This window comes from Ruditapes philippinarum, unplaced genomic scaffold, assembly GCF_026571515.1.
Source record: "Ruditapes philippinarum isolate M1 unplaced genomic scaffold, ASM2657151v2 ctg2346_1_1_1_1, whole genome shotgun sequence".
Taxonomy (NCBI): domain Eukaryota; kingdom Metazoa; phylum Mollusca; class Bivalvia; order Venerida; family Veneridae; genus Ruditapes; species Ruditapes philippinarum.
In genome coordinates this window covers 136,944-147,771 of record NW_026859050.1, presented here as the reverse complement: position 1 = coordinate 147,771, position 10,828 = coordinate 136,944, and the positions used below count along the sequence as shown (strand labels likewise).

The 10,828-nt window shown below is 30.7% G+C and overlaps 1 protein-coding gene across 1 annotated transcript; it reads left to right on the top strand.

Annotated features, from left to right (window-relative positions):
- The first annotated feature begins 554 nt into the window (after nucleotides 1-554).
- LOC132755009 (FMRFamide receptor-like) lies at nucleotides 555-6,548 on the top strand. The gene is made up of 2 exons (XM_060745789.1): nucleotides 555-689; nucleotides 5,235-6,548. The coding sequence occupies exon 2, from the start codon at nucleotides 5,312-5,314 to the stop codon at nucleotides 6,473-6,475; it is 1,164 nt and encodes a 387-aa protein (XP_060601772.1). The 5' UTR covers nucleotides 555-689; nucleotides 5,235-5,311; the 3' UTR covers nucleotides 6,476-6,548.
- The last annotated feature ends 4,280 nt before the right edge of the window (nucleotides 6,549-10,828 follow it).

Below are 10,828 nucleotides of genomic sequence, written 5' to 3'. Positions count from 1 at the left end.
GTAGTTGGGGTTTTGCGAGTCAAAATATTTTCAACGTATACGGTAGTTCGTGTATAAGTGTAAAGTGTCGTTATGCTTGAGTGGGATAGAAAGTCAGATTAGTACATTTATTATGTTTATATTGAACAGCGGTTCTAGTAGTATGTTTAAAGGAAAGGGAGATATGTACTGAAAGATAGGTCAACACTGCCTTAATAAATGTCCTTACGATATAATTGTTGCGTTTTTATGCACTTGCCTATTGTTGCTTTAAAATTTAATGAGCTTTTTACGGGCTGTAGAGAAATAAAATAAGATGGTCTTTAGTCTGAGCTCTATGATCATTCTAAATATTAAGAATAAATGTAAATTTAGCTTATATTTATTATTTAGATTTATTTTATTTCGTAAAACACAACATTTATTTATGTTACAGGTGTCTTAAAAAAGTTAAAGTTATAAACGCTAAATATTTGTATTGATAGTAGAGTAATAGGAAATGTGATACGGTCGTGTTGGTTGAGTGCATAGAGATTATATTTATACAGCGGAATGCTATATTATGTTTCCAATTTTCAACTTTCTCTGTGGGAAACATCCGCATTATTGTAAACAAGTTTTATTTACGGATACAAATATCACAATTTATGTCGCTTGGATATATATATATTATATTAAAGTAATGCAAATTTTTGTGAATATATCTTAAGGTATGTTATATTTCATATTTTAGACCAAATAATAAACATGATTTTATATTGTTGCAATCAGTTTAATTTACGGGTATGATATATTCATAAAAAATGTTCGCGTCTGGTAATCTTCAAACAAACACAACAATAGTTTATTTGTTATTGATATTCAGAATTATTATTAAAAGAATGTATTAAATAAGATATTACTATTTTAATTATAGGATTATAGCAGTGTGATATTTGTGTTATTTACAGCTAATTATAAATATCACATGTTCAAATCTTCGGAAAAATCCCTTTTATTAAAATTATGTAACGGTAACATTTTGATTTTATTTCATTTTGCATTTCAATTGAACAAGTCTATGAAATGCAAGCACATATTAAAGTCTTAGATATCGCCTTATGTTGTCTTATTGACTGGAAATTAAAAATGATTTTACTATTGATACCTAAATATAATTTGCCCCTACCTTTGCCAGGACTTAGTTTTACTGAACTGATAAAAACCTCCTGAGTCTGTAAAAAACGTAGTTCTGTGACCTTTAGACTTTTTTCTGCAACCTTTTGTATGAAATTGATCTGCATTGGTAAACAGTTTGGTTATTAGGACTGATAGCTTCTTTGAGAAATCAATGGTAAGCGCAAGCTTAATTTAAGATAATCTATTATCTAGTTTTACTAGACGTATTATTGGCATCACTTCTATTGGTTTTACGAAGCGACTGGTACTTAAAGAAAAAATACCCAAAATAGATTGATATAATAGACAACTTCATGCTTAGTAATATGAGGTATAGTAGATAATTAAATATTGACATTCCCAGCTCCTTGTCTCTAACTGTAGTGGTATAAATTGAAATATATGTGAGCACCAGCTGGCAGTCCTTGATTACACACGGCAAGGATATCGTTCCATATAAATCTAATTATTGCTAGTATAAATAAATGCTTAAAGACTATAACAAAATTTAAAAGAAAAATCGTTTGACACAAACAATAAAATAAATATAACGAAATAAATAGAATATGATAAGTTTATTTTTGTATTTTATATTGAACAAATGTTTTACCTTTGCATTTGGAAATAAAACAAATGTTAACGGATGCATTTGCAGGTTAGTCATTAGGGTTGTTTTATGTATTAAATAGTAAGTAATTAATTAATGGTTAAAGATACAGGTGCTGCAAATGTACAGATACTATTTAATTATGTTATTGCAGGATGGAATGGCAGATCTTGGCGTTTGACTCTCATATGAACTGTGCTTATCTTGTTTTGAAAGCTTGGTCAGGTGAAGTCTAAACTAAAAACCAGCCAATTATATGGAAAGAAAAGATATAAATAAACGTTCAGATGAACTGCTTTGTTCATCGGACATTGAGAAAATTATAATTGTATTAACAGAAGTTTTGTTCAAACAAACAAACAAACAAATCTAATATCATATAGAGTAGATGATTTAAAGGAATCAGAACCATTTTTATGATGACTTTGTTTTGCAAAAAGTTTTTTTTTCTGTTTTTGTTATTTGTATGTCTGTCTGTTTTGTTTCTTTGTTTCTTTCTTTGTTTTATAAAAACTACTGCAAATGACACTTCATTTAAATAAAACAATTAAACATGGAGACCATTCGCCGCTTTTTAATGAAAAATCACGTATATGTCATATTGAGGGTTCAATTTTCGCCACCGTATTGCATTTCTGTGTAGTTGTTTTAATTCAAATTATTCCAACCATTGGCAAGTTAAGAAATGTTTCATTCGCTTAGGTAGGAAGGACATTCTTGCAGAACTTTGAGTAGCGGTCTTCGAAATCTGGCATGTGAAAGAGTTGACCATCATTTCACATAGTATGCATTAGAATGTTATTCAATAATTTATCACATTTTTTGTTTACCCTTTGTGTAAAATGAAGTCAAAGTTAAAGGGTGTTCTAGGCAGTTTAATCAGTATAGGAATATTTTCGGGTTGATACTGTATAACAAATGAACTGTTTGTTTTAAGATCATGTGCTTATAGACATAGGTTAAAGTCGCACTTGGGAAATTCAAAGTTTATCAATAATGGGAAGTATATACTTATCACTAATGCAACAATAAACAATATGCATATCAATTAACTCAGCTCGGCTTTATATTAAACGGTTTTCCCTAAATGTCATGAGATATGATATCATCAATGTGTTTGCCTGTTAATTTATTAAGCAAAGTCAACAGAAAATTGAATCCTGTAAAATAAGAGAATCAATGGTAAAACTTTCATATAATGTAATACAGGTATCTTATAAATACATGATTGTATATTGTGCTTTTGTATAAGACATTGAAACTGACAGATTGGTGTGTTGAATTAAATATTTGGACAAAAGTATTGATAGTTTGTTTAAATTTGAGAATAATTTTAAGGGTAATTGATTCATGAGATAAATTAGTTCTATATTGTTTGAGATGTGTAGAAGTCATCAACAGTATCACAAGATATTGATACTTGTAGATACACATGTTCATCTCACAAAAAAAATATTATTTAATTTTTTGCATAGCTTTCCATACAATTGAATCTTGAAACATGTTTGGTAACTAATTACTCTATAAAAAAACTTAAAATTTACGGTAGTCTCTCGTTTAATCAAAATGCTCTTTTACTATGTAGTAATGAAAGTGGCTACAGTACTCGTGTTATTTGAGGTTTAAGTATATTTGTATCATAGTTTGGGGACCTTTCTGTTAGAAATTTGTCAGAGATAAATCGTATACATATACATGTACAGTGCGTTAACAGTAGTACAGGTAGGTATAAGTTCCGCACATCAAGAGCATGCCATTGTTTGGGCACAGTTTTGCTGGGTTCTTGTATTGTGAGCGGCAGAGAAGGGAAAGCGAGACGAAAGTTCATATTCGAGATGCTCATTAATTGGTTACTTTTTTCTGGCGTTTCATATTGTGAAAACAGGGAACGTGTTTTTCTGTTTGACTATGATACAAAAGATAAAGAACATCAAAACGCTCGGCAATCAGATTTATACTCGGGGGCTACGTCCCACCTCGTACAAATCAGATAGTCTCGTGTTTCGATGCTCCTTCTATCGCAAATTAAGACAACGGTAATTTATTTTGTAGAGGCATTATTATAATTATTATTATTGTTATTGTTTTTGTTGTTGTTGTTGTTGTTGTACACATTATATATTTCTCTAATAGTCTCATAACGAAATATAAAAATTTATTGAAGATTTCTGCCTTATGTTTGGCTGTTGATTGTTGAATTTCATGCGTTCATTAAGGTTTGAATAGAACATGTCACACAAAGCAAACATAAGGAATGATAAAATGATGGTTTTGCATGCAATAAGAAAGTGAATTTGCTTTTCGTGAAAGCAAAAATGCTTATTTCAGAATTTTTAATATTTATTCAGCAGTCTAACATGCCGTGCGTTACAATCATGTCTTGTTTTGTACATGTATGAACTTTTTAGCATATGCTGAAAATTGATTTTATATGATGAAAATAGATTTAAAAGGAGCGTCATTTGCCTAGTGGTTAAGATCGTTAACCACTTGCCCCTTACCGCGGTGGATGAGAATTCCGACAAGGTCTTTAGATTCTTTCATGTGAGAAAGCTAGCCAGCTAGTTTACGAAATGTCGGTGGTTCTACAAAGGGTCTCGGCCGGTAAATACGCTAAAAACAACTTTCAAAGTCATCATATTACATATAAAAACAACAAGATGCGATAAATACACTTTAATTATGACCCATCAAACTAAAGATGACTTAAATTGGGCCGCTTCAAAATTCAAAATAACTACTTTCTAGAACGGGTTGGGTTTAATTCCGTATCGAGGTGAGACCTTAGGCGCACGTCCGTGCTTAGGGCGCACGAGGGATTCCTCAACAAGCTGGAAAGTCGCCAAATGATCTATAATGTGCTAGTGCGACGTAAAACGCTAACACCACCTCACCCCTCCCGTCGAGAAAATAGAAACAAACAAAATGAGAACAATCATAGAAACAAATTATAAGACACGTTTATGTTTGGTTGGTGCACCGTCAAATTTGTAAATGTATGCAAATGCTGTGTTTTGATGTATTTTACAGCTTTTATAGGGACTCAGATATATACCTTAAAAGTTCATTATTTACCCCCCCCCCTTTTTCGTTGTTGTTATTGTTGTTGTTGTTTGTTTTGTGAAATGTGATAGCGGTGTAAATGGTACGCAGTCTTGTCCCATAAGACAACAAGAAATGTTCTCTAGTCAGAGAGGCACTAAACAAGAACCGACGAACTAACTACGTAAATGATCAAATCCAAAAATTGTTGTTGATTTTACACTGTCACTACCATAAATTAAGCTAATTATATGTAACAATCATATGCATGTAACGATCATTTTGTTTCTAGTGAAGAGATGATTTCTAGACATCAAATGTATCACATAAATATATCCACTTCAACAGTTTTGACATTGGACTTATTACTCATAAATGTTATATATCTCATGAATGTGAGCAATAAGTAAAAATTAAGCATATACAAATTATGTTTTCATATTTTCAGGTTACAAGCAGTAAACGTAAGGTCGCAAAACAGATAGAAAGAGCTTTATCATGTAAAGAAAGAGAGAGAACATAAACATGTCACATGAACAGGATAAAACTGCAGCTGATAGGGAAGACAGTTTCCTTCAAATAACAATGCAGGTGAAAGAGTTAAACTTAAAAGTAAATCTGACTTATGGGGAGGATCAGATTCAAGATAATGAAATGGACGGCATGTTACAGTTAATGTTTATTTTCTGGGGAGTTATTATACCAATTATCGGAGTCATTGGTCTTGTAGGGAACATACTTACTGGAATCATTTTATTCCGACGAGAAATGCGATCTACGACGGTATATTTCTTGCGTACGTTAGTCATCACAGATACTGGAATTATAATTGGTGCAATAATGGGAGTTTCTGTGATCTCTATAACTCAACTCAATCAACATGAATGGTTGTTTAATCACGTCATTTACCCGCATATCTTCACTCCTACAAACTACTTTGTGATGGCTCTACAAACATTAAATGTTTGGGCAACTGTAGCAGTGTCAGTTGAACGTTACATAGCAATCTGTTTTCCATTTAAATCTATAAATATATGTAACAAACGTAACGCATATATCATTATTGGCGTAACAACTGTTTTTTCGACCGCTTATAACATTCCAAGATGTTTTGCCACGGGATATACTGTATGTGGAGATAATTGTTTTATGATTATAACAACAGATTTTGGTCAATCATATTTTTATACAATAATTTATAGTGGATGGCTGTATACAATTATTATATATGTAATACCCCTTCTTATTCTAGGAATCTTAAATGTTTTACTTATTCTTGAATTGATGCGCATGCGTCAAAGAAGATGTTTGACGAACACAAAAGAAAACACAGAATTTAATATGAGTATAGTACTTGTTATAATTGTAGTGGTGTTCATTATTTGTCAAACTCCTGGATTAGTGGCACAGTTCCATTTTCTAGATACAGTGTTCTTAATGAAATGGACATGTGTAAGTAACACATTATTTGTGTTAAATTCGTCTTTAAATTTTCTCATCTACACAGCTGTTGGGAAAAAATTTAGAACATTACTTTTAAAAATGGCTAAGAATTGTTTATGTAGAAATTTATACGTGGATGTTTCGAACACTGACAGAGAGCTGACTACTTTAACAACAATGAAGGACACATACGGCACGGGAGTAAAACTCGATGAATTATCCGCTCTTAACAAACCTGATACCTAACTTGATTTGTCCAATTTGTAAATGCATGTATTGTACTGTTATTTTCATTTGCAAATAAACAAATTTACACATATGTTTTGTTTTCTACAGAAAATTATTAAATTTTATATCCTCGCATGTAAATAAAAAGGACATTTTACTTTCCGTGAAAACGATGAGTGAATATTGTACTACAAAGCATTTAACAAAAGATTGACAATGGTAATTCTAATTAAATTTCAATTTGTATTTTAAATTTCCCCTGTCAACGGTTGCACTTCGAAAGCTATTTGTGATTGATATTTTATTATAGTTTTCAGGAGATATCTTTATTAAATGATACCAAACAATATTTTAAATGCCAGAATTTCTAGAAAAGTAATTGCAGTTAAAATAAATAAACAAATATCATTATAATGCGACGAAATCAAGTTTGTTGAGAACTGAGTACCGCTCAAGCCGGTGCGAGGGGGCGTGAGGGATGTTGCACGTATTCATTATCCCTTATGTACAGACTCAATCAAACCGAGTCTGCAATTCTCTTGTAATTTTGTTCTGATTAATACTGCCGAGGGATCACTTTGTTTCCAGATTTTTTTTTTCAACTTTTATTTTTTTACAGAAGCATCAATTGCGATGGTGTATATTGTGAGCATTTTGATTAAAATAATTTTAATTTAAAGATGGCCTTTAAATTAATTTTTAAAAAACGCCTTTTATAAGATGTTCTATTGCTGAAATACAAATTTGCTTTGTAACAGTTTCTTCTTACTTGAAATGTTGAATACGTATTTTACTATCCTACCTATTATCGGTTTCTTCATTTTGACGTTTATGAATAAGATTTGAATTACACAAAGCATTAATGCGGAAAATATGCAGATTCAATCCCAACTGGTGATGATTATTTTCACTATATTATCTTTATCTTCCTTGTTTAAGCATATTAAACTATTCATATTTTCCTGTATAGATATAGAGGATATTCAAGTTTTTTCTATAAATACATGATTTATTTTCATCGAGTGGTATGAAAATAAATATTTCATGAGTGGCGGTAGCCACGAATGAAATATGGTAATTTTCATGCCACAAGATGAAAATAAATCATGTATTTATAGAAAAAACTTGAATTTTCTGTTTATTATGTACATTTTTCTCTTTTTTGCGATAAAATTTGAAAAACTTTCCCTTAAATTTTGTGTACTGGTAGAATTTAAAAGAAAGTAGTCCGGCAAGACACCAGTGAAAATACGGAAAATATGTTTCACTGCAGTGAAAAATAAATTTTTACAGTGAAAATACGGAAAATGAAAATACGCATTTTATTTCATCAATATTTCTCAATATTTCATTTATAAGTATATAATAAATAACAGATATTTTAAAATTGAGTTTCCAATTCATTTCTATCACAGTACCTGAGGTTACTTGTAATTTATTAACTACCGATGTCGAAGCATCATGCTAAACCATGTAAATTGGTTAAGATATATAATTACAAACTGATAGACATACTGCAGGGTTAACAATCCGTTTATATCACAGTAAATTGATACATCATAGTTTTGGACATTCCCGGTACACAAAGTCTAAAAGCAGCCGCTGAACTTTTTGTGAACCTAATCAATTATCACAAATGTGTAGGAATTACGTTTTTATAATTTAAACTATTGGCATTTTTTATCATGTTCAGATAAATCTTTCAAGTGCAAGAAGTTTATATTAGATGTATGCAAGTATTTCTATATACAAATATTATAACATCCCAATTAAGAACAACCTTTAATGTCATTTATTAATTAAAAGACGACACTTCAGCATAAACATTCTAGAAATATGCACGTGCTTTTAATATCATTATCATCAATGGTAGGATACTACGTCATCGCGCACCTGCTGAATGCTCCCACTTGGGCCATTTTTTCGTCGACTCGAAGGTAATATACAATTTTATAATAATAAAACGTAAGAGTTTCAACAAATCATGTAGCGCACCAAAGAATGGCTATAGTACTTGAGATAATTGTAAAAAAAGTTTATAGATTCATTGCCTGGTTTAGGCCTGAAAACGGGAGAAGTGTTTTTCTCTGAATGCTTCCACTCGGACTTTTCCCGAAACATATATGAAATAAGGTTATAAACCTTCTTGAAAATTATTTTTAACTTACCGGAACATAAACCGAGTCATGTTTACCCGTTATTCTAGATAAGTTTCAAATATTTATATTCAGAAGTTAGATTTTCTTAATCCATTTTATAAAAATGGAAAATGCTCCCACTCGGACTCAACTTCAGAGATGCTCCCACTCGGACCTAAATATTTTACAAATTTTGAAAGCATATTGCTGTGTTAAGAGATTATTATTTTTCAAAATATCTTTATATTCAAGTTCATGTATTCATATAATCAATTAGAATTCAATGGAACAGCATTTTTAAAATACGATACTAATATTTAGATCACTAAAGTTGTGACATGTTTTTTTCATAACAGCCTCATAGATATGTTTTCTTAGAGGATCAGTTATCGGCCTAAAAATAAGAAAAAAAGGTTGTGTTGAAACAGTTTCTCGTTTAATAGAGTCGCTGAAATAAGAAACAAATTGATTATACATCTTAAAAATATAATAACGTTTTGTTTTGCAGAAAGTATTTGTGTTTGTGATCGGTATGGGAAAAGGTATAAGCGACAAATGCGACCTAAGGAAGCACATGGCAGGACATCTTGGCACGGCATAACTGGAGCAAATATTTTAGATACCAACTGTGGATATATCTCAGTGAGGAAGAATACTCTAGAAAACACAAGAATAATAGCTCTTTGAAATAATTGTCTTTTGTTCTGTTTTTGCGTTAATTTTTGGACAATGTGTCATAAAAGATCAATTTATCTGAATCTTCACTGGAGGATAGATTTAACGCAAACAAGAATGACAACTCTCCAGTTTTGGAGTAATTGCTCTTTGTTTTCACTATGATTAGTTTGCAAGGACCATACCTCTAAAGGTATTTGAGATATAAACTTGAACTTTCATATTGAACATGACATGTTTAATAGAAGTTAATAGCAGAGCATAAGGATCATAAGTGTTCACTTAATGCTACTTTGTTCTTGTTTTCTTTGTGTTTTTTTTTCTTGGGAGTCTTATTTTCGTCATGATTTATTATGTCTAGGCTATAACTTTTCATTAATTTTCACGAGTGTCATTACTTGGATTTTACATGTTTGTAAATGAAATGTATTACCTCCTTTTCTGTCGGGGGGGATTTTACTATCTGTGATTCCTTCTTGTATGATTGTTATTACTTTAACATCATTTTAAATATCCTGAAATCAATTTTCTATGATTTTATATCATGAATATAATGCTCAAATGAAGATTTATCAATATTGTATGTTCCAAAAAGCATTATTTGTAAAGATAATACGGAATTTACATTTCATAAAGGGAGGTAATTAGAAATATATTTTCTATTAAGTGTAAGTTGAATTCTTCAACAAGAAATGAATGCTATTATGTATATTTTAATGATTACATATAATGTGGACAAGCATTTGCAGTACGTATTTTACATATTCCTTAATGTTTGAAAATTGTTTTAGTAGCATGATTATATACATATTTGTAAAATTTCAATTGGTAACAACCTGAAATATAACTTATAGGGTCTTTAATTACCAAGATATGGTAAAGACTGTGATAAAGGAATAACTGTAATCTTTGTTTTCTTATTTATTTATTTTGTTACTTTAGGTAAAAATACGTACAAATGATAACTTTCATACTTAAAATTGTCAAAGTTGTCAATAATTGTGATGCATGCTTTATGTGCCAAGGTATTGCAGTACGTACATTGACTTTTTAACCAGTTCATGAAAAATATGATTTACATGTTGTTCTTAAATAAACTATTCAAATCAACCGATAGATATTGACTTCTTTATGTTCATTAACGTACGATTGTTGTACCATATTGTTTTAAAATCTAAATCACAAGTTTAGCAAACACGCAAATCATTGGGTTTTAAATTATTAACAAGATATAAAAATCAGCAATTATTGAATAAATACAGTCCACTTATATGTGTCCGAGTCCAACAGAATCTTAATCCAGTATGGTACTAAACAATGTATAATGACTTCTTTATAAAACGCCACCATTTTTTAACATCTAAACAAAACTTTATTCTTGAGATTCAAACTGTCCATTTTAAGTCTTATAGTCCTAGCTTCGTTGTTGGAAATAATTTTGAATCATCTCTTCGGATCCAACATAAGCCAAGTGCACCTTTTTGTAAACTGATCCTGTCAGTTGAAACTTTCCCATGGCACCTTGTTCCTGTCCAACGACGACATTCTTCAGAATCAG